General features: G+C 44.9%; 1 protein-coding gene across 6 annotated transcripts in view; it reads left to right on the top strand.

Annotated features, from left to right (window-relative positions):
• The window catches only part of LOC121284923 (partitioning defective 3 homolog B-like), an 885862-nt gene that overhangs the window by 551341 nt on the left and 309378 nt on the right, over nt 1-25143 (top strand). For all 6 annotated transcript variants that reach the window (XM_041200843.1, XM_041200844.1, XM_041200842.1 and 3 more), the window contains one exon: nt 18255-18492. In XM_041200843.1, the coding sequence (XP_041056777.1) occupies nt 18255-18492 (238 nt within the window). The remainder of the gene's footprint in view (nt 1-18254; nt 18493-25143) is intronic.

The following is a 25143-nucleotide window of genomic DNA, read 5'->3' as shown; positions in this document are numbered from 1 at the left end:
ATAACCACAAAATCATTGTCGATAAAAACAAAAAAACTGCGGATGCTGGAAATCCAAAACAAAAACAGAATTACCTGGAAAAACTCAGCAGGTCTGGCAGCATCGGCGGAGAAGAAAAGAGTTGACGTTTCGAGTCCTCATGACCCTTCGACAGAACTTGAGTTCGAGTCCAGGAAAGAGCTGAAATATAAGCTGGTTTAAGGTGTGTGTGTGGGGGGCGGAGAGATAGAGAGACAGAGAGGTGGAGGGGGTTGGTGTGGTTGTAGCGACAAACAAGCAGTGATAGAAGCAGATCATCAAAAGATGTCAACAACAATAGTACAATAGAACACATAGGTGTTAAAGTTAAAGTTGGTGATATTATCTAAACGAATGTGCTAATTAAGAATGGATGGTAGGGCACTCAAGGTATAGCTCTAGTGGGTTTTTTTTTTATATAATGGAAATAGGTGGGAAAAGGAAAATCTTTATAATTTATTGGGAAAAAAAAAAGAAGGGGGAAACAGAAAGGGGGTGGGGATGGGGGAGGGGACTCACGACCTAAAGTTGTTGAATTCAATATTCAGTCCGGAAGGCTGTAAAGTCCCTAGTCGGAAGATGAGGTGTTGTTCCTCCAGTTTGCGTTGGGCTTCACTGGAACAATGCAGCAAGCCAAGGACAGACATGTGGGCAAGAGAGCAGGGTGGAGTGTTAAAATGGCAAGCGACAGGGAGGTTTGGGTCATTCTTGCGGACAGACCGCAGGTGTTCTGCAAAGCGGTCGCCCAGTTTACGTTTGGTCTCTCCAATGTAGAGGAGACCACATTGGGAGCAACGAATGCAGTAGACTAAGTTGGGGGAAATGCAAGTGAAATGCTGCTTCACTTGAAAGGAGTGTTTGGGTCCTTGGACGGTGAGGAGAGAGGAAGTGAAGGGGCAGGTGTTGCATCTTTTGCGTGGGCAAGGGGTTGTGCCATAGGAGGGGGTTGAGGAGTAGGGGGTGATGGAGGAGTGGACCAGGGTGTCCCGGAGGGAGCGATCCCTACGGAATGCCGATAAGGGGGGTGAAGGGAAGATGTGTTTGGTAGTGGCATCATGCTGGAGTTGGCGGAAATGGCGGAGGATGATCCTTTGAATGCGGAGGCTGGTGGGGTGATAAGTGAGGACAAGGGGGACCCTATCATGTTTCTGGGAGGGAGGAGAAGGAGTGAGGGCGGATGCGTGGGAGATGGGCCGGACACGGTTGAGGGCCCTGTCAACGACCGTGGGTGGAAAACCTCGGTTAAGGAAGAAGGAGGACATGTCAGAGGAACTGTTTTTGAATGTAGCATCATCGGAACAGATGCGACGGAGGCGAAGGAACTGAGAGAATGGGATGGAGTCCTTACAGGAAGTGGGGTGTGAGGAGCTGTAGTCGAGATAGCTGTGGGTGTCGGTGGGTTTGTAATGGATATTGGTGGACAGTCTATCACCAGAGATTGAGACAGAGAGGTCAAGGAAGGGAAGGGAAGTGTCAGAGATGGACCACGTGAAAATGATGGAGGGGTGGAGATTGGAAGCAAAATTAATAAATTTTTCCAAGTCCTGACGAGAGCATGAAGCAGCACCGAAATAATCATCGATGTACCGGAGAAAGAGTTGTGGAAGGGGGCCGGAGTAGGACTGCAACAAGGAATGTTCCACATACCCCATAAAGAGACAGGCATAGCTGGGGCCCATGCGGGTACCCATAGCCACACCTTTTATTTCCTCCGCCATTTCTGCCAACTCCAGCATGATGCCACTACCAAACACATCTTCCCTTCACCCCCCTTATCGGCATTCCGTAGGGATCGCTCCCTCCGGGACACCCTGGTCCACTCCTCCATCACCCCCTACTCCTCAACCCCCTCCTATGGCACAACCCCTTGCCCACGCAAAAGATGCAACACCTGCCCCTTCACTTCCTCTCTCCTCACCGTCCAAGGACCCAAACACTCCTTTCAAGTGAAGCAGCATTTCACTTGCATTTCCCCCAACTTAGTCTACTGCATTCGTTGCTCCCAATGTGGTCTCCTCTACATTGGAGAGACCAAACGTAAACTGGGCGACCGCTTTGCAGAACACCTGCGGTCTGTCCGCAAGAATGACCCAAACCTCCCTATCGCTTGCCATTTTAACACTCCACCCTGCTCTCTTGCCCACATGTCTGTCCTTGGCTTGCTGCATTGTTCCAGTGAAGCCCAACGCAAACTGGAGGAACAACACCTCATCTTCCGACTAGGGACTTTACAGCCTTCCGGACTGAATATTGAATTCAACAACTTTAGGTCGTGAGTCCCCTCCCCCATCCCCACCCCCTTTCTGTTTCCCCCTTCTTTTTTTTTCCCAATAAATTATAAAGATTTTCCTTTTCCCACCTATTTCCATTATATAAAAAAAAAACCCACTAGAGCTATACCTTGAGTGCCCTACCATCCATTCTTAATTAGCACATTCGTTTAGATAATATCACCAACTTTAACTTTAACACCTATGTGTTCTATTGTACTATTGTTGTTGACATCTTTTGATGATCTGCTTCTATCACTGCTTGTTTGTCGCTACAACCACACCAACCCCCTCCACCTCTCTGTCTCTCTATCTCTCCGCCCCCCACACACACACCTTAAACCAGCTTATATTTCAGCTCTTTCCTGGACTCGAACTCAAGTTCTGTCGAAGGGTCATGAGGACTCGAAACGTCAACTCTTTTTCTTCTCCGCCGATGCTGCCAGACCTGCTGAGTTTTTCCAGGTAATTCTGTTTTTGTTTTGGATTTCCAGCATCCGCAGTTTTTTTGTTTTTATCTCTGTGTTTAATTGACTGCCACTGCTCTTCAAGAAATGCCTACCTCCTTGAAGAAGTTCTGTTCCTCTCTGCGACAAGATTTCCGGATTTCTCTGTTGCCTTGTTCACCTTCATTGCTTTCCATTTCTCTCCTAGTGTTTGACAAGGTGTTTACTAAAACCCGCTTTCACAGCCATATCTCCTTTCTCAGTGACTGTCTCCGTCTCCGACTTACCCCACATGGATTTCAACTGAAATTCCACCCCTCATGTTTCGAACCCACCCAGGATTACAGGTATCTCCGGGACATAAAACGTTTCTCGGACTGCTGTTCCCGTCACATTCTGAAATCCACTCTCAGTGCCATGCGCCGCCATATGAACACACTCGACCTCTCCCTCCAGCAGCACCGCCGTACCCTTTTTCAAAGCTGCGCGTGCCCCCAGTTTCATTTTATCCTTCGGCTCATCCGACGCCTCAACAAGAAACTTTTTCTCTTTCTTTCAAGTGCTAAGGAACGCAAGCTCCAACAACTCATCGACACCAACACCCATCTAGGACCCTCCACCCCTGCCTGTCCCTCCGTCCCCACCCCACCTTCCAATCCCAACCCCAGCCGTGTATTCACTATACCCCCTGACCTTCCCCTCTCCGATGCTGAACGTTCAGTGCTCAGCAAAGGACTTAGTTTCATACCCTTACGCCCTCACCTCAATGAATTTCGGGCTCGGCATGATACTGAACTCTTCTTCCGCCGTCTTCGTCTCCGGGCTCACTTCTTTGGGCAGGAGTCCTCTCCAAGTTCAACGGATCCTTTTACCCATCTTCAATATTCTCCCTCCACCTGGACCCCTCCCTCTGGATTCTTACCTTCTCTCGATCTTTTCATTGAGAACTGTCGGCGCGACATTAGTCGTCTCAATTTCTCTGCTCCTCTCACCCATTCTAACCTGTCTCTCTCTGAACTTACTGCACTCCATTCTCTCAGGTCCAACCCTGACATTGTCATCAAACCCGCTGACAAGGGTGGTGCTGTTGTTGTCTGGCGCACTGACCTCTACCACGCGGAGGCTGAGCGTCAACTCGCAGACACTTCCTCCTACCTCTCCCTGGACCATGACCCCACCACTGAACATCAAGCCATTGTTTCCAGGACTGTCACTGACCTCATCTCCTCTGGGGATCTCCCTCCCACAGCTTCCAACCTGATAGTTGCCCAACCTCGGACGGCCCGCTTCTATCTCCTACCCAAAATCCACAAACAGAACTGCCCCGGTAGAACGATCGTCTCAGCTTTCTCCTGCCCCACAGAACTCATTTCTCGTTATCTTGACTCCCTTCTCTCTCCCCTTGTCCAGTCCCTTCCCACCTACATCCGTGATTCCTCTGACACCTTACGTCACATCAACAATTTCCAGTTCCCTGGCCCCTACCGCTTCCTCTTCACCATGGACGTCCAATCCCTCTACACCTCCATCCCCCACCAGGATGGTCTGAGGGCCCTTAGCTTCTTCCTCGAACAGAGGCCCGAACAATCCCCATCCACCACTACTCTCCTCCGTCTGGCTGAACTTGTTCTCACGCTGAACAATTTCTCCTTCAACTCCTCTCACTTCCTCCAAATAAAAGGTGTGGCTATGGGTACCCGCATGGGCCCCAGCTATGCCTGTCTCTTTATGGGGTATGTGGAACATTCCTTGTTGCAGTCCTACTCCGGCCCCCTTCCACAACTCTTTCTCCGGTACATCGATGATTATTTCGGTGCTGCTTCATGCTCTCGTCAGGACTTGGAAAAATTTATTAATTTTGCTTCCAATCTCCACCCCTCCATCATTTTCACGTGGTCCATCTCTGACACTTCCCTTCCCTTCCTTGACCTCTCTGTCTCAATCTCTGGTGATAGACTGTCCACCAATATCCATTACAAACCCACCGACACCCACAGCTATCTCGACTACAGCTCCTCACACCCCACTTCCTGTAAGGACTCCATCCCATTCTCTCAGTTCCTTCGCCTCCGTCGCATCTGTTCCGATGATGCTACATTCAAAAACAGTTCCTCTGACATGTCCTCCTTCTTCCTTAACCGAGGTTTTCCACCCACGGTCGTTGACAGGGCCCTCAACCGTGTCCGGCCCATCTCCCGCGCATCCGCCCTCACTCCTTCTCCTCCCTCCCAGAAACATGATAGGGTCCCCCTTGTCCTCACTTATCACCCCACCAGCCTCCGCATTCAAAGGATCATCCTCCGCCATTTCCGCCAACTCCAGCATGATGCCACTACCAAACACATCTTCCCTTCACCCCCCTTATCGGCATTCCGTAGGGATCGCTCCCTCCGGGACACCCTGGTCCACTCCTCCATCACCCCCTACTCCTCAACCCCCTCCTATGGCACAACCCCTTGCCCACGCAAAAGATGCAACACCTGCCCCTTCACTTCCTCTCTCCTCACCGTCCAAGGACCCAAACACTCCTTTCAAGTGAAGCAGCATTTCACTTGCATTTCCCCCAACTTAGTCTACTGCATTCGTTGCTCCCAATGTGGTCTCCTCTACATTGGAGAGACCAAACGTAAACTGGGCGACCGCTTTGCAGAACACCTGCGGTCTGTCCGCAAGAATGACCCAAACCTCCCTGTCGCTTGCCATTTTAACACTCCACCCTGCTCTCTTGCCCACATGTCTGACCTTGGCTTGCTGCATTGTTCCAGTGAAGCCCAACGCAAACTGGAGGAACAACACCTCATCTTCCGACTAGGGACTTTACAGCCTTCCGGACTGAATATTGAATTCAACAACTTTAGGTCGTGAGTCCCCTCCCCCATCCCCACCCCCTTTCTGTTTCCCCCTTCTTTTTTTTTTCCCAATAAATTATAAAGATTTTCCTTTTCCCACCTATTTCCATTATATAAAAAAAAAACCCACTAGAGCTATACCTTGAGTGCCCTACCATCCATTCTTAATTAGCACATTCGTTTAGATAATATCACCAACTTTAACTTTAACACCTATGTGTTCTATTGTACTATTGTTGTTGACATCTTTTGATGATCTGCTTCTATCACTGCTTGTTTGTCGCTACAACCACACCAACCCCCTCCACCTCTCTGTCTCTCTATCTCTCCGCCCCCCACACACACACCTTAAACCAGCTTATATTTCAGCTCTTTCCTGGACTCGAACTCAAGTTCTGTCGAAGGGTCATGAGGACTCGAAACGTCAACTCTTTTCTTCTCCGCCGATGCTGCCAGACCTGCTGAGTTTTTCCAGGTAATTCTGTTTTTGTTTTACAAAATCATTGTCGATTGTTGTAAGAACCCATATGGTTCATTAATGTCCTTTAGGAAAGGAAATCTGCTCTGTTTACCTGGTCTGGCCTACATGTGACTCCAGACCTACAGCAATGTGGTTGACTCTAAACTGCCCTCTGAACAAGGGCAATTGGGGATGGGCAGTAAATGCTGGCCTAGCCACCGACGTCCACATCCCATGAATGAATAAAAAAGAATAACCAATTTAGCCCACCCGCAGTGTGTTATGGAAGTGGGGTGGGCTTGCGTGCAGCGTGTTGGCTTCCTGCCGACTTTGCTTCCAGACGGGGAGACCTTCACGCCCCCATCTCCCCTTGGTAATATGCAACCTCAGGTCTCCATTTCAAATCTCATCCAAAGGCGGCGCTTCTGACGGTGCAGCACTTCCTCAGTACTGCACTGCAGTGTAAACCTAGACTTTTGTTTCAAGGCTCTGGAGTGGAACTTGAATTCACAACTTTCTGACTCGGACATGAGAATGCAATCACTGAGTCTCAACTGATGCCTCACATTGCCTGTAGTATGTGTCATGCTGACCACAGATGTGCTATGCATGCAATTCCAAACCTGATTTGCAACCAAAAAAAGGCTAAAGTCTGTGCAATCTGTTTCCTTTTTTGGCTAGAGGGGGCCCTGGATCGTCATGCTTTCTTATATTGTAACAAACATCAGTTTCGTTTCTGGTGAGCTATGGAGTTTGGTGAGCAGCATACTAATGCAAATATCAGAATAATATATCATCAATCAAAACTTGACTTGGCTCATCTACCAAACTATTTACTAAAAGCAGCATTGGAACTTTGTCTGCTCCAGTGCTAAGGCTTATATGTTTCCCGCTGCACCTTCAAGACAAGAATTGAATACAGCCCTCATGCCGCTCAGTCAGAATGTTGTGGTTTCAAGTCATACTCCAGGAATGTGCGCTGATAATCTAGGCTAACACAACAGTGCAGTACTGAGGGTTTCAAAGATGAGCAGGGGACTCAACATTGAGCTCAGAAATTTCAGATAACAACCTCTGCCTCCATTTTTGTCTGGATGGCAGCTGTAGGTGATGATTCTGCCATTCCCATTTATAACTCCTCTAGGCATGTCTTTTGTTTCTTTACTTGTCCCATTACCCATCAATTTTTGCTTTGTATTGTCATTCCTTAGTCATTTAATCTCTCCCATCTGCCAGTCTATCGTAGACCCTCCCCTTTGTTGTTACGTCCGCTTCCTCTTTCCCTTGGCTTGCTTAAAAACTGTAACATCTCAAAGTACACCTAGTTCTAATGAAAAGCCATCGACCTGAAACATTAGCTCTGCTTCCCTCTCCGCAGGTGCTGCCAGACCTGCTGAGCCTCACCTTCTCAAAGGCAATTGAAGACAGGCAATAAATGCTGGTCATGCCAACCATGCTCACCTCCCATGAACTAATAAAAAAAAGTACTTGCCGATTCTGCAGTACTTTGGTTTTGATTGTTTTTTGTTAGGCAAGGGTATTAAGGGATTTGGAACCAAGGTAGGTCAAGGGAGTTAAGATACATATCAGCCATGCTCTTGCTGAATGCCGCGGAACAGCCATTGAGGGGCACCTAGGTTTTTGAATGGTTTATTTTGCTCTCGGACAAATCAAATTAAGTGATTATCCAACAATAACATCAAGGCATGGAATTATACTATCCTAGCATTGTGCATTCAACTGAATCATCACCGTAATGGTAACAGATACTGTGTAGATTTAAAAATATACATTTTGTTGAAGGCTTTTAAGCTTCATTTAGGTGCAAAATCCATTGTTCGTAGAAACCGGTTAAAGATACCATATATCTTGAATTATTCTTTATACCATTTCTTTTTCCTTCTTTTCTTGAAGGTGATCACTGTAACTGGAATTTGGTTTTACAGGTGTTTGGTGCCTACTTGCAAAAAGTGGGCACTTGTCCTGTTTTCAGCTCAGTCAGTGAGAAGGCCTTTGACAGAATATCGCACACCTACGTGGTGGATGTGCTCTCCAAAATGGGGTTTGGGGAGGGAATTCACAATTGGATCCAACTGCTCTATGCTAACATCAATAGCACAGTCTCAATCAATGGGTGGGAATCAGATAGCTTTCCGATTAAATCTGGGGTTAGGCAGGGTTGTCCTCTCTCACGTGTTCTTTTCGTGTGTTGTATTGAACTCTTTGCTGAGTCCATCAGGAAGGGTCCGAGCATAAGAGGAATGACGATCCCAGGCAGTGGAGGCACTCAGATCAAAGCCTCCCTGTACATGGACGATGTCTCCGTCTTCTGCTCGGATCCGCTGTCAGTGCGCAGACTGATCCATATCTGCGACCAGTTCGAACTGGCCTCGGGAGCCAAGGTAAATCGTGGGAAGAGTGAGGCCATGTTCTTTGGGAACTGGGCTGACCGATCCTTTGTCCCCTTCACTGTCAGGGCTGACGGCCTGAAGGTGCTGGGGATATGGTTCGGAGGAACCAGGGCATGCGTTAGAAACTGGAAGGAGTGAGTGTCTATGGTGAAAAGGAAACTGGGCACGTGGGGGCGACGCTCCCTCTCCATTGCGGGTAAGAACCTGGTCATCAGGTGTGAGGCACTCTCGCTGTTGCTGTACGTGGCGCAGGTCTGGCCCATTCCACACTCCTGCGTGGTGGCGATCACCCGAGCCATCTTCCGCTTTATCTGGAGGTCGAAAATGGATCGTGTCCACAGGGACAGGATGTACAAGCCTCTAGATAAAGGGGGAAAAAACGTGCCCAACATCGCCCTCATACTGATGGCCACCTTTGTGTGTGGCTGCATCAAGCGGTGCATAGACCCTCAGTATGCAAACACCAAGTGTCATTACATGCTGAGGTTCTACCTGTCCCTGGTGTTGCGAAGGATGGATCTGGCCAAGCTGCCGCGTAACGCTCCAAGTAGTTGGACCGTGCCGTACCACCTGTCCCTCGTGGGAAAATTTATACAGAGAAACACCTTTGACCACAAATCCATCAGGCAGTGGTCGGCACGTAACGTCTTAGAGGCCCTGAGGGAAAAGGAGAGGGTGGATCCGGTGGGATGGTTCCCCGAGCAGACCGTCAAAGTCTTTTGGCAGAACGCCTCATTGCCAGAACTTTCCAACAAGCACCAAGACGTAGCTTGGCTAGTGGTGAGGAAAGCCCTCCCTGTCAGATCCTTCCTGCACGCTAGGAGTCTCACCCCCTCGGCACGTTGCCCTCGAGGTGGCTGTGGTGGGGAAGAGACCATTGTTCACCTCCTCGTAGACTGTGCCTTTGCAAAGAAGGTCTGGAGAGAGATGCAGTGGTTTCTGTCGAGGTTCATCCCGAGCAGTTCTGTGACACAGGACTCTGTGCTCTACGGGCTTTTCCCAGGGACACACACCGAGACAAACATCAACTGCAGCTGGAGGATCATCAGCTCGGTGAAAGACACTCTTTGGTCTGCCCGAAACTTGTTGGTCTTCCAGTGCAAAGAGTTGTCCCTGACCGAGTGTTGCAGACTGGCACATTCCAAAGTCCAGGACTACGTGCTAAGCGACACACTAAAGCTTGGGGCAGCTGCTGCAAAGGCGCAATGGAGAAGGGTCGCTGCCTAAGACTTTTCTGCCACAGTGCACCGAGGGGCTGGGAACTGTGTAGAGCCCCTCGGGCTGTGCAGCTCAAAATGTATTGTAATATTCATTGTTTGTACTGATGAACCTTGTGATACATGTTGTAGTTTTGTGATGGTGATTTTGAAATGGTTTGAAATGTTGTTGAAGATTTTTTATGAATAAAGTATGTTTTTGCGAAAAAAAAAAGTCAGCAGGCTGTTCACCTGCCTAGGGCTCCCTGGCCAAGCCCAATTCTGTCAGATGATTGCGAGATTAAAAGAAAAGGACAAGGAAGACTGTACAGCCCATCTTAGTTTATCCATCATCCAATTGTTTAAATAGTTACTGAACTGCTGCAATCCTTAATATACACTTGGATTCCTTCTTCCTTTCATCCCTCCTCCAAGACCAGTTCCAACAGCGTGAATTGGGGAGTTAGGAGTACACTTTCCCCACCTGACCAATCTGCAACAGCACCTTCCAAATCCACAAGCTCCACCACCTAGAAAGGCAAGGGCAGCAGGTGCATTGAAACACCGTCACCTCAAAGTTCTCCACCAAGTTGCACACCATCCTGATTTGGTGGGGCCACCTTCACCACATGGCCTGCAATGGCTCAAAAAGAACGACCACCACCATCCCGTTTAGGGGCAACAAGGAATAGGCAATAAATTCCAGGATTGTCAGCGATGCACATGCTCCAGAAATGATTTTAAAAACTTAGCAACCCTGTAATTCATTACATGCCGAATTCCCATCTGAATATTAGATTAGGACATTTTTCAAAACCACATTTGATTATGAAGCTATCATGCACACATTCACTTGGAACATATCACTTTCAAAGAGTACAAATTAAAATTCTAACAGCTACCAAAACACATCACTTATATGTACTGCAGTTGCATAATAAATAACATGGGGCTAAAAGCTACCCAGTGGGGTAGACGTGCCATTCCATTACTGTTATAGAATCTTAGAATGGTACTGAACACAAAGGAGCCATTCAGTCCATTGTGGCTGTGCCAGCTCTTTGAAAAATCTATCTGTTTAGTCTCATTCTCTGCTCTTTGCCCTTAGCTCTGCAAATTAAAACATATAGAAACAGGAGTTGGCCATTCAGACCCAGCATTTCATCCATTCAGTTTAATCATTGATGATCTGTACCTGTTCTGGGGTGGTCCCCCTTATACGAACATACGAATTAGGAGCAGGAGTAGGTTACTCGGCCCCTCGAGCCTGCTCCGCCATTCAGTAAGATCATGGCTGATCTGAATGTAACCAAAAGCTCACATTCCTGCCTACCTCTGATAACCTTTCACCCCCTTGTTAATCAAGAACCTATCTAGCTCTGCTTTAAAAATATTCAAAGACCCTGCTTCCACCACCTTTTGAGGAGGAGAGTTCCAAAGATTAACAATTCTCTGAAAGGAAAAAATTCTCCTCATGTCAGTCTTAAATGAGCGACCTCTTATTTTTTAACAGTGACCCCCAGTTCTAGATTCTCCCACAAGAGGAAACACCCTCTCAACATCCACCTTGTCAAGACCACTCAGGATCTCAAAGGTTTCAATTAAGTCTTCTCTTAGTCTTCAAAATTCCAGTGGATACAAGCCTAACCTGTCCAACCTTTCCTCATAAGATAACCCGCCCATTTCTGGTATTAGTCTAGTAAACTTTCTCTGAACTGCTTCTAACACATTTACATCTGCCTTTAAATAAGGAGACCGGTACTGTACCCAATGCTCCAGATGTGGTCTCACTGATGCCCTGTGCAACTGAAGGATAACCTCCCTACTTTTGTAATCAATGCCCCTCACAATAAATGATAACATTCTATTAGCTTTTCTAATTACTTGCTGTACCTGCATACTAATCTTGTGTCCAAAACAGAAACAGAATTACCTGGAAAAACTCAGCAGGTCTGGCAGCATCGGCGGAGAAGAAAAGAGTTGACGTTTCGAGTCCTCATGACCCTTCGACAGATTCTGTCGAAGGGTCAAGAGGACTCGAAACGTCAACTCTTTTCTTCTCCGCCGATGCTGCCAGACCTGCTGAGTTTTTCCAGGTAATTCTGTTTTTGTTTTGGATTTCCAGCATCCGCAGTTTTTTTTTTGTTTTTATTACTAATCTTGTGTGATTTTTGCACTAGGACACCCAGTTCTCTCTGAATCTCAGAGCTCTGCAATCTTTCACCATTTAGATAATAAGCTTCTTTTTTATTCTTCCTGCCAAAATGAATGATTTCACATTTGCCCACATTGTACGCCATTTGCCAGATTTTTTCTCCCTCATTTAACCTATCAATGTCACTTTGTAACCTCCTTACATCCTCTTCACATTTTACTTTCCTACCTATCTTTGTGTTGTCAGCAAATTTAGCAACTGTACCATATGTCCCTTCATCCAAGTCATTTATATAAATTGTGGAAAGTTGAGGCCCAACACTGATCCCTGTGGCACACCACTTGTCACATCCTGCCAATCAGAAAAAGATTCATTTATGCTAACTCTCTGCTTCCTGTTAGCTAATCAATCTTCTATCTATGCCAATATGTTACCCCCTACACCAAGAGCTTTTATTTTCTGCAATAACCTTTAATGTGTCACTTTATCAAATGCCTTCTGGAAATCTAAGTGCAGTACATTCACTGATTCTCCTTTATCCACAGCACATGTGACTCCTTCAAAGAATTCCAATAAATTGGTTAAACATGATTTCCCTTTTACAAAGCCATGGTGACTCTGGCTGATTGCCTTGAATTTATTTAAGTGTCCTGTTATAGCATCTTTAATAATAGCTTCTAACATTTTTCCTTTGACAGATGTTAAGCTAACTGGCCTGTAGTTTCCCATTTTCTATCTTCCTCCCTTTTTGAACAAAGGAGTTACGTTTGCTATTTTCCAATCTAATGGACCCTTCCCCGAATCTAGAGAATTTTTGAAAATTAAAACCAATGCATCAACTGTTACATTAGCCACATCTTTCAAGACTTAGGGTGAAGCCCATCCAGACCTAGGGATTTGTCAGTCCACAGCCCCAACAATTTGCTCAATATCACTTCCTTGGTGATTGTAATTTTCCCGAGTTCCCCCCTTCCTTCTAATTCCAGGATGTTACTTGTGTCCTTTATAGTGAAGACTGAAGCATAATACCTGTTTAATTCATGCGCCATCTCCCTACTTTCCATTATCAATTCCCCAGACGCACTTTCTGTAGGACCAACACTCATTTTGTTAACTCTTCACTTATTTAAATATCTATAGAAACTCTTACTATCCATCTTTATATTACTAGCTAACTTTCTCTCATACTCTAATTTTTCCTTCCTTATTAATATTTTTGTCATTCTTTCCCATTCTTTATATTCTTTCCAATCTTCTGGCCTGTCACCCGTCTTTGCGTAATTATATGCTTTTTCTAAGTTTGATCCTGTCTAACTTTTTTAGTTAACCATGGATGGTGGGTCCTCCCTTTGGAATTTTTATTTCTCATTGGAATGTATCTATTCCGTGTGTTCTGAAATATCCTCTTAAATGTTTGCCGCTGAATTGACCTGTCCCTTAACCTCATTTGCCAGTTCAGTTTAGCTAGCTCTGCTTTCATGCCCTCACAATTGCCCTTATTTAAGTTTAAAATACTAGTTTTGATGCACTTGTTTCTCCCTCAAAATGACTGTAAAATTCAATCCTATTATGATCACTGCCACCTAGGGGTGCCTTCACTGTGAGGTTATCAATTAATCCTACCTCATTGCTCAACACCAGGTCTAGTATAGCCTCCTCCCTAGTTGGCTCCAGAACTTGCTGTTCTAAGAAACTATCCTGAAAACATTCTATGAACTCCTCATCTACCCTACCTTTGCCAATCTGATTTTATCTTATCTGTGGACTCTAGGCATGGTACTTGATTACTAGACAAACTGTAGTCATACTTAACACTTACTTAAGACTTGCTTATGAGTACTACATCCGTACAGGTTACAAGAAGGTATGTTGCTCCTGGGCATGGTATTCCAATCTCTCCCTCAAGAGCCTAACACATGAATGTCTGATGTTAGCGATGCATCATCATCTACATCTTATATTAGCATATCTCTTATCTTAACCCTTTATATTACAGCACCTCATTCCTCAGTTTCACATCCCTTAATTCTCTTACCTAACAAAGATCTATTGATTTCAGTTTTGACATTCTCAATGACCTAGCCTCAACAGCTTTTTCAGGAGTAAAGTTCCAGATTCTTACTACACTTTGTGTAAATCAGCGGTTCCTAGCATTACCCTGACTTTAAAGTTCTAACCCTAATGTTATGCCTCCTTGTTTAGAACTTCCACACCAGAGAAAATAATTCCCCTCTTTACGCAGAGAGTGGCTGGAATATGGAATCAGCTACTGCGTGAAGTGGTTGAGGCAAATGGGATGGATACCTTTAAGGGGAATCTAGATAAATACATGAGCCAAAAAGGAATAGAAGGACATGCTTTTATAGGATGATGAAGTAGGGTGTTGGAGGTTCATATGGACATGAAAGTCAGTTGGGTCGAATGCCCTCTTACTGTACTGTTAGTTCAATGGAATGCCATGTACCCTATCAAATCATTTAACCTCCTCAGCTGGATCACTGCTTAATCTTTTTGCTAATGTCATGGCAGAAACCAATCTCCAGTGTTTTGTGTGCAATTTAAATGCTCGGTGAAGAACTCAGTTATGTACCAGTTCTAAAACTTGGCACAATCTCTGTACGTTGGGCAGAATTTTACGCCTTGCGGGTGGGCGTGTGCCTGATCCGATCGGGCGTAAAATCACATGAGAAGATGTCGGGTGAGCGTCGCGATGGCATCGCGCACTTGCGCGATATTTCACTTGACGGGCATGCACGAAAAGTCGGAAGCGCACCCGCCGACAATTAAGAGGGCCATTAAGCCCATGAACGACGCAATTGACTCCGATTTTTCGTTGCCTGCCCAACCTTATGGTTGGCGGCCTTTGCCCTTTTTATCAAGCCTCATCCGTGATGAAATAAGATTTAAAAAAATAAATGTTTTTAACAGCATTTTTAGCATCTGCATTTTCAGATGATTGCTTATGATGCATGGACACTTTTTTTTCAGCTTTTAAAAGTTTATTTTAGTATTTTCAGGCCTTCGGCTCCCTGAGGCAGCTGTCTGCCTTCAGGGAGCGTCGCTGCAGCGCTCACCCGCACCTGCGGAAACATCATCACCTGCCCTCTTCCCATCCCCACTCTGGCAGCAGTGAGCATTTCAGCACATGTTTCACACCGGCTGGTCGTTAATTGGCCAGTGAGCGTGAAATCGCAGTCGGGGGCCCATGGCGGGCGGCGACCTAAGGTAAAATTCAGGCCGTTCAGCTTTTTTTGTTTAATTACTCTAAACCCCGGCGAGGCAAACTGCACCCAGTTGGAGTTTTTATTTTCCATTGAATCCTTCCTTCCAGGTTAGGCATTGAGTTCTGAGTGCATATCTTTTGAGATGTTTGTGTGATTTCTTTGAGTTTATTTTGAGCATTATGAGCTTCAACATTCCTACTCATACTGCCAAGGAATTTTGTCGGAGACATTGGCTCTCATAGTAAAGTTTAAAGAACTCTAACTTCATAAATAAATATCTGAACTGAATCAAAAAATGTTGAAGGAATGAGAAACAAAGCAAAACAATGTTGAATTATTCGTAACACTTTGGTCATTTTTTTTTTACAAGGACAAAATTGGAGTCGGGAGAGCATTTTAGAGTTTTGAGAAAGGATAGAATCAAAGGGCTAAATTTTACCAGCCCCTTGACGATGGGGCGGGAGACGAGAATGATGGCAAAATGGCACAGGAAGGTGTCAGGAAGTGTGCCCCATGTCTCCCGGCTGCCATGCAATTTTGCCAATGGCAGGGGAGATGACAGATGAGCCACCTGCTTGGAGCCTTATCGAGCCACTTGAGTGGCCAGTTAAGCTCCTCTTCTCACTCCCACTGGCATTTTGCCAGTGGTGGGGCGGGGAGTGGGGTGTGCTGGCAGGGTGGGTTGCTGCTGCATGGGGAGACTGACCCTTGAGATCTGGCAGCCTCCCAACGGGCTCTTGGGCAACAGGCCCTTCAGATCGAGCACTCCATAGCCGGCAGAGGAGTCCCCGAGTGGCAATGGCTGCCCCTTCAGCAATGGCACCCTCTGTCCTCAGTGACCTGAGCCCCTTCTACATCACTGGCCTCTGCGTCCCTGCCTGCCTGTGTCTTCGTCTTGCAGGTGCAGCCCCCGCAATGGCCTCTGCAAGCAGCAGCACTGCTAAGCTGCCGGCCCTCTGATTGGGCCCTCAGTCTGGAGGACGGTCCGTCATTCTTAATCGGGACAGCAGTCCCTGCAGCCCCCACTTAATTGGCCATTGCTAGGAATATGCCGGCTAGGCTGCGCCATGTGCCAAAGTCTCTTGCTTTCAGACCTGGGGCAGGACTTCAGCCTCGGTCCTAAAATTCAGCCCTAAGATTCCATTATTTCACCTCCTTCTCCTTCACTCCATTAGGTTCCTGATCTCTACTTTACTGTTGTTGGGAGGCTTAAAATGTAGGCCAGGTATTGCATCTCAGCCAAAAGGAAAGATTTATCTTTCTATAGAGCCTGTTATGACTTCAGGAAGCACCAAAGTATTTTTAAAAAACCATTTAGACATATACAAATGGCATATCAATGAGGAAAAAAGAAAGACCTTCCATTTCTAGTAACACCTTTCACAATGTCAGAGTGTCCCAAAATGCTTTACAGTGAACCAAGAACCTTTCGAATTGTAGTCACTATTGTAACATGGGAAATGCAGCAGCCAATTTGTGCACAGCAAGCTTGCATAAATAGCAATGTGATAATAACCAGGCCATCTATATTTTAGCGATGTTGGTTAAGGGATAAATATTGGCTGGGACATTCAGGACAATATTCAGGCTTGAGCTGTTAAGTGGCTAGTAACATTCGCACCACACAAGTGTCAGGCATCGACCAACTCCACCAACAGAGAATCTAACCATCTCCCCTTGACATTCAATGGCATCTCCCACAATCAATTTCCAGGTGGGTTATGATTGACTAGAAGCTAAACTGGACCAGCCATATAAATACTCTGGCTATAAGAACAGGTCAGAGCTTAGGAATTCTGCAGTGAGTAACTCACCTCCTGTCTTCCCAATGCCTGTCCACTAACTACAAGGCACAAGTCAGGAGCGTGATGGAAGAGTCTCCACTTGCCTGGATGAGTGTAGCTGCAATAACACTCAGGCTTGACAACATTCAGGACAAAGCAGCCAGCTCGTTTGGCACCCCATTCACTCCCTCCACCACCATCGCGCAGTGGCAGCAGTGTGTACCATGTAAAAGATGCACTGCAGCAACTTACCAAGGCTCTTTCCACAGCATCTCCCGAGCTCATGAACTCTACCACCTAGAAGGACAAGGGCAGCAGATGCATGGGAACACCATCACTTGCAAGTTTCCCTCCAAGCCACACATCATTCTGACTTGGAACTGTATTTCAGTTCCTTTACTGTTGCTGGATTAAAATCCTGGAACTCCCTTCCTAACAGCACCGTGGGCATACCTACACCACGTGGACTGAGGCGGTTCAAGAAGGCGGCTCACCACCACCTTCTCAAGGGCAGTTAGGGACAGGCAGTAAACGCTGGCCTAGGCAATGATACCCATATCCCATGAAAGAATAAATTTTAAAAAACTAGGAGAACTCCCTTAATTTTTTTTTCAATTGATAACATGAGATTTTTTGCACTTGAAAGGGAAGTTGGGGGCCTCGGTTTAATGCCTCAAAGGAAAGATGTTACTTCCAACAGTGCAGCTTTTCCTCAAACCTGCATTGAGTGTCACATATATCTTGCACTCAATCTCTATAATAGGCCTTCTACCCAGACCCTTTGGCTCATAAGTAGGGTAATTGGAGGGCTCTGGTGTGAAATTCAATATTCCTGCCACACCTCTCTCCCCAGGTCCAAATTTGCACCATTTGGATTGTACTGCCTCATGTGAATGACTTCAGCTCCTTGATCAAACGATCAGAAGTCACTGGGAAGTAAAACCTGGATATTTGTTCTCCACCCTCCCTGATCTAAGCAAAGTCCCATGAAGACCCATAGTTTAATCACTATTGTAATGTGATTTTAAAAAAAAGTGTCAGTAATCACTAACTTCACAAGCACTTGAGAGGGAAGTTGGGGGCCTTGGTTTAATGCCTCAAAGGAAAGATGTTACTTCCAACAGTGCAGCTTTTCCTCAATACTGCATTGAGTGTCAGCATATGTCTTGCACTCAATCTCTATAATAGGCCTTCTACCCAGACCCTTTGGCTCATAAATAAGGTAACTGGAGGGCAATTAATTACCCTCCAAGTAATTGGTTTCAGATGAAAGAATATTGTGCGGAGGTTGCCCCTTAGTATATATTTATGCACAGAGAATGATATAAATGATGGGAAAACCAGGAAACAGTAGAAAATGTACTTTTTAAAAAAGATAAAACATGGCTATGTACTTATGAATTATTTTTTACACATACACTTTTTTTGATGTATGGCACAGATTCTGAAGAGAGCTCCCAGTCAGGCCATGAGACCCCAGGCAGTGAATCCACATTACAAGGGAATGCAGAGCTTGAGGACGTGGAGAACTCAGACAGCAAGGCAAAGAAAGAGAAAAAGAAGAAAGAGAAGAAAGAGAAGGTGAAAATAAAAGGAAAGGACAAAGACAAAGAGAAGAAGAAGGAAAACGAAAGCCAAGAAAAGAAAGCTAAGAAGAAAGGATTCGGTGCAATGCTTAGGTATTTGATGGGTTTTATTCTGTTCAGGGGTGACTCCTTCACATAAAAAGTAGTGCAAATCTGGAACACTCCCCTCCAAAAGGTTTTTGAGACTGGCAGTCAATTGAGAATTTAAAAACTCAGTTTTATAGAACTTTGTTAGACAAGGGTATTAAGGGATATGGAGTCAAGGCAAGGAATTAAGATCTAGGAACCATGATCTAATTGGATAGGGGAATAGGCTTGAGGGGCTGAATGGCCTATTCCTGTTCCTATGTTCCATAAATTCTAATTTCCAATTCGCCCTATGGGTTTAGACAGAGCGTTTCTATATGATTCTGATATAAAGTTAGAATTGATATAGGGTTGATAATGACATCAGCATTTATCTGTTCATCAACAAAATGTTCTACAGGCATTCAGGCGTTCATGGACAATTATCACCCTACATTTGGAATTTGGGCTCAGCGGCCTTTGTATTTGAGAGTCCAGGAAACTGATTGATTCTGGTAACTTAGAACTTTGTACAAGTTTCTCCAGACAGGCTGTTAAGAATCTTTCACAAGCTCATCCAGATTCTCTGTCAGTTTAACTGACAGTGAGACCACCCTTTTGTGTTTTTATTAGATCTTAGATGTTGGAGGCCCAAGGTTCGATCCTTACCCTGTGCAATGCTAATCTCAACCTGCCTCTAGTGAATATGCTACACTTTGCCTTGGAAGTTACAGCTAGGAAGGGAGAAATTGAGTTTCAATTTAAGAATAGCTTGCATATTGTAGCACCTTTAATATAGCAAAATGTCGCAAAACACTTCACAGAAATGTAACAGAAATCAAGGGTGAAGGGGAAGCCAGACCTGTAACAATGCAGAGACCTCGGAGGGTTGTGGGGCTGGAGGACATTACAGAGATGGAACAAGTCTATGGAAGGATCTGATAACGAAGATGAGAATTTTAAATTCCATTAAGGCATTTAGGACTGAGAAGAAATAACAGTCAGTGAGCACAGAGGTGTTGGGTTCAGAATGTGGTCAGCAGAATTTTGGATGAGCTGAATCTTCCTGATTTATTACCCAATGGCCATTGTTGGAAGTGTGTTTGGAAGTAAGATAAGAGCAAGGTTGGGCTTGCCTGTGATATCTCCTTTTTATGAATATCCATGAAGCCTGCTACTTGAATGAGACACTGTGGCTGGGATTTTCTAGCCCACCATTGGGATTTTCCAATCCCGCCAAAAGTCAATAAGCTTTTGGCTGGACTACTGCATCTCCTATGGCAGGTCCCACCATGGCAGGGTCGGAAAATCACAGCCTAGGAGATTAGCTTTTTGTTTAAGGTATACAAAGTTTGAAATCCCAATTACCCACTAGGAGAAAAGGCCACAAGACCTCACAGTTTTAAACAAACAAAATAAACTTTAATGTACGAGGTCAGAAAAGTGAAACAACATACAATATTTATCTCATACTCTAACGTTCAGAATTCACATAAGGTACATGTGAATTAACAGGCAAACTGGTTGAACACAGCACACTGCATGGCAGATGCAACCGAGACAGACCCCATAGATTCCTCAGCAGCCCACCCCAAAATCAGTGACCACTGTGAGTCACACAATTTTGCTAAAACACTATCTCCCTCACACGGGATTTAAATTCTTCACTTTTGAAGATCTAGCCCCTGAATTCCCTCATAAGCTGCTCTGACTCACACTGCCTTAATGACAGGTCATTCCCTGATGGCTCAATCTCTTCTCCTGAGACTGTGTTCCATGGGAATCACAAAATTGCACTCCTGCCTCTAATTACTGGCACACTTCCAACTCCTTCACAGACCACTAGATTCACTAAGCTGGCACTGGCTCTGCGGTTCTCTGAACTCCAGTCTCCCTGTTGCATTGAGCTATGAATCGCTCCCAGGACTTCGCTGAGTCCTAATTGCCTGGCACGGAATCAGCGAGCTTCTGCCACCTTCTCAGCTCCCCAGGGCTTCTCTAAGTCTAGCTGCCTGGAGCCTGCTAACAGTTCCTAGTGCTTCTCTTGTGAGCTGCAAACCCCACAAGGTCCAAATTGCAACCAAACCCTTCTTCCAGCAAGCACACAGATAAACTGAAACAAGAGAACCTTCTTAAAGTCCACTCATATCCATAACAATGTAGACTTTCAGGATTCACTGAATACTTTTAAACTAATTTAGCTCTTACTCCCAAAACATAGCATCTCTCTGGACTGCACTTCCCCATCTCCAGTTCTCCAAATAAACAAGCCCACCTGCTCTTTTATGGCCCCATCTCTTCTATTCTGACTCTATTAAACAAACATAGGTAACCTTCTGAACTGCCATTTTCTTTCAGGTGTTTTGGCAATCTTGAAAGCCCATCATTTTAGTTATCTTACCTTCACAACTACAATCTTCCCTGAACTAAACATTACCTCCAAAATATTAACATGAACCATGAACTAGATATTTGTGTCATCAACTTCAGGAAAGAAGGGGAGCAAGTGAAAGAGGAGGGAGGTAATGTGCAGATTGAGAAGTCTTCAAAGCCTCATTAGACAGATCAAATTTTATACAGTGGCTTATCGGTCATATTCACTTCTTTTCACTCCTCAAAAGCCTTGATTTTCCAGTGGTGCTACAAAATCATGCATTGGTCAATCAGGCAATGGGAAATGAGAACAATATCCATTAAACAGGAACTCCGCCCACTTAGGACCAGTTCCAATTTTTAATGGCCAGAATTTCATTTTAGCAGGTGCAGTTAAAATCCATTCTTTCTTCTGTTTATGTTTTTCTTTGCTGTTGCCAGTTTCTTACCATGTATATGCTGAGGCACTGATATTTTAACCCACCCCATTTAGGTGGTGCACATTGTTTTTTCAACTGGCAATTCCCTAGGAATTCCACGCTCTCCTTTTTGCTTAGAGGAGGAGGAAGTGATCAAGTAACTAAAGAATACAACATCAGAGAATGAAATTAGAAGCATTCCTTCCTCCACTTAACTATGTAACTGTGCCACCAAGAGCTTTGCTTTTCCAAGGAAGTCATCAAAAGTTATGACACATGCTGCATATAGACCAGCTTCAATTCTGCAAGAAATAACTTGCATTTGTATAGTGGCTTTCATTATCACAGGATGTTCCAAAGTTCTTTATTGCCAATGAAATATTTTTGAAGTACTGTCACTGTGGTAATGTAGAAAACGTGGCAACCAATTTGTGCACAGTGTAATAATGACCTGATAATCTGTTTTTTATTGAGAATGGTTGAGGGATAAATATTGGCCAGGACACCATGGAGATCTCGGCTCTTATTTGAAATTATGCCATGGAATATTTTACATCCACCCAAGAGAGCAGACAGGGCCTCCCTTTAACATTTCATCTGAAAAACAGCACTCTCTCAGTAGTCTGAATGTCAGCCTGGAGACCCTACATTGGTTGTTGTAATAAACTTGATGTACTGGATGGGTTTCTTACTTGAAACAGATAACTTTATTTACAGAGCTCTTGTTGAAGCTACATGCTTGAACCAGGTCCACAACTAGAATGCTCCATCCCTAAGATTACCCACACTTTGGGCTGATTTGTCAGTATAATCACGTGACCCCTAAAAGCAGTAGGAAAGGTTATACCTATAATCACTACAGCTGTAAAGCATTTTGAATATCCTGCGGTTGTGAAAGGTGCTATATAAATGCAAATCTTCGTTTATTTTTGCCTTCTGCCTCCCATGGGAGGAAGGCACATGTTCTGAAGTGGCATGGCCAGATGCGCCGAGGCTTGGTTCAGATTCCTTAGGCACATCTGCGGGAGGCAAAGTAATGGGTTGCTGAGGACCAGACTTCAGATTTAAGTTGCTGTGAAAGGAATTGTTACATAAGGGTTTCGGGATGGCTAATGTGGGTGTCATATGCTTTTTAGATCTTTTTTAACCTTCATACACTAGATTTTCTTCCGATATTGAATTTTAGTTTACTCTCATGTTTGAGTTCCAACTCCCCAAACGTTCAAGAGTGCACATCCTTGTCTTAGTACCTAGATGTGCTGAGGGTTACATAACTGAGTAAACGAACAACCAAACCTGCCTAGTAATTGGGATAAATTTGGTGTATGTGGTTGAGTCTAATGAGCTGTTAAACTCAGCCACTGTGGAAGGAGTTTAAAAGAGACAGTTCTTATAAGTAAGACAAAAGAAATAACACCAGTTTTTGGGACAGTGGAGTATAGAGGAATAGGAGTGAGGAGAAGCAGAACTTCCTGACAAACCTGCAGGCAGCATCTATCCTCCAGCTTCATCGGCAGCAACCTCCCTGTATGACCTTCCTCCCCAGGGTTTGACCATCTTCCGCCTTGTAAAGAGTGACACCCGTCAGCATGTTTGCATGCTCTCTTTCTTGTGTAGTATCTTTCTGTTGTGCTCACACTCTCTAGTTTGTGCACTTTCTATAGCTCTCTCGCTAAAATGTGCATTATCTTGTGCACTTTCTCTCTAGATCTTTTTCTCTCTTAATTCATCTTCTCCAGCAACCTTCCTTTTCTCTCTGACAAAAACAAAAATATCTGGAAAAACTCAGCAGGTCTGACAGCATCTGCGGAGGGGAATATAGTTAACGTTTCGAGTCCGTATGAGTCATATGGACTCAAAACATTAACTGTGTTCCTCTCCGCAGATGCTGTCAGACCTGCTGAGTTTTTCCAGGTATTTTTGTTTTTGTTTTGGATTTCCAGCATCTGCAGTTTTTTGCTTTTATCCCTTTTTTTCTCTCTCTCTTTCTCCCCCCCCCGCCGCAACCTTTCTCCCTGCCTCCTCCCCTCTCCCTGCCTCCCCCTCTCTCCATTTCTCCCTCTTTCTCTCTGCTCCCCCTCCCCCTCCCCTCCCCTTCCCCTCCCCCTCCCCTCTCCCCTCCTCCTCCTCCTCCTGGCCATCTCGCCCCTCTCTCTCTCTCTCTCTCTCTCCTTCCGATAGACTTTCACTCTCATCCACCACTTGGAACATGCCCAAAATAGCTTCATTAATTTGACTCCTGAAACTGTTGGCAGGATCATCTCACTTCACATCAGGTGGGTGCAAATTGCACTCCTTCCTACTTCTACTTGCAATTTCACCTGAGATAAAATCTAGGTTGCCATGAAGATTGTAATTAATACAGCTTTATTTTCTTTTTTAATGAGAATGATGTGATAGCCCCAATTATAAATGATCTTGCCCAGTGGGAATGGCGCAGGTTTTCAGGTCAAGTGGCTGTTTTACATCCAGCCAATTTTACTCTCCATTTTGAATCATCAGAAGGGTTCAAAATGGACGTCTGGCCCTTCCTTCTTGGCCAGTTACATTAAAATTGAGGCTTCTATGCCTCAAATGGAAATTTCTCTGTTTCATTTACTCGCTCTTTCCTATCCCTGTTACCTCCTCCACCCCTACAACCCTCCAAGATCTCTGCATTCCTCCAGTTCTGGCCTGTAACATACCCAATTTCCTTCGCTTCGCCATTGGTAGCCATGCCTTCAGCAGACTGGGCACCAAGCTCTGGAATTCCTCCCTAAACCTCTCTGCCTTTCTATCTCTCTCTCTCCTCTTTTAAGACACTCCTTAAAACCTAGCTTTTGTTAACTTATTCTAATAGCTCCTTATGTGGCTTGGTGTCAAATTTTTGTCTGATTGCTTTCCATAAAGTATCTTTGGACATTTCACTGACATTAAAGTTGCTATATTTGATGAGGACAAGAAAATTGTCAAATTTTTTTCTTATTAAAATCAACTAAAATTGCTCTCACCAGTTTCATTTCAAATGAGCTGTTTGAGTGAGACAGCACACTGAAGTTATAATAACTTGGAATCCACTGCCTGAGGAACAATTTTCTCATGGCACTACCTGCGGTTTTGTCTATTTTGTGAATTAAGTTCTCTAAATAGTTCAGCCTTTAGGTAAGGGCTTTCTTAGACTGAAATGGTTTTGAACTTCAGCCTGTGATTTCCATAAATGGTTCCTTTGCTGTTCTGTTCAGTGACTTACTAACTTCCCCTCCAACATACCCCCTCCCAAAACAAAATACACCAACATTTTTCAGGAATTACTATCTCTCTAAAGTTCATCCAAATTCTGCTGGCTGTACCATTGTGTGAAATATGCCGGCCTGTTTGAAATGTCAAAACAATTACACTGCAAGAGGAGTGGGAGAGACAGGGAGAGTTATGCCAACGGTTCTGTTCAAGCATGTTCTTCATTGAAAATCCAGGAACAGAGATCGTCCAATGTTTTCCAAAAGCTTATCCTTATCTACAGTACTCACCTTTATAAGCACTTTCCCGTGACATCCAGCCAATGAATGGATGAGGGAGGGCTCTTGCACAGTTAACAATGCTATGATGGCATTTTTCTACTTGTCTTTTGGTGTATCTGGCAAAATGTTTCCAATACTCTTAAACTTCCATCTTTCAAATTGAATCATAGAATCTTACAAAATCTATGACACAGAAGGAGGCTATTTGGTCCATCTTGTTTGTGCTGGTCGCTGAAATGTGCCCCAGCCTAATCACACTTTTCTGCACTGGGTCCATAGCCCTGCAGGTCTCAGCTCTTCAAGCTATCCAAATGTGATCAGAGTTTCTACCTCCATCAGCCTTTCAGGCAGTGAGTTCAGGATCAACTACCACCCTCCGGGTAAAAAAC

Source organism: Carcharodon carcharias, chromosome 12 (genome assembly GCF_017639515.1).
Source record: "Carcharodon carcharias isolate sCarCar2 chromosome 12, sCarCar2.pri, whole genome shotgun sequence".
Classification (NCBI taxonomy): domain Eukaryota; kingdom Metazoa; phylum Chordata; class Chondrichthyes; order Lamniformes; family Lamnidae; genus Carcharodon; species Carcharodon carcharias.
This window is presented reverse-complemented; position numbering and strand designations above follow the sequence as displayed.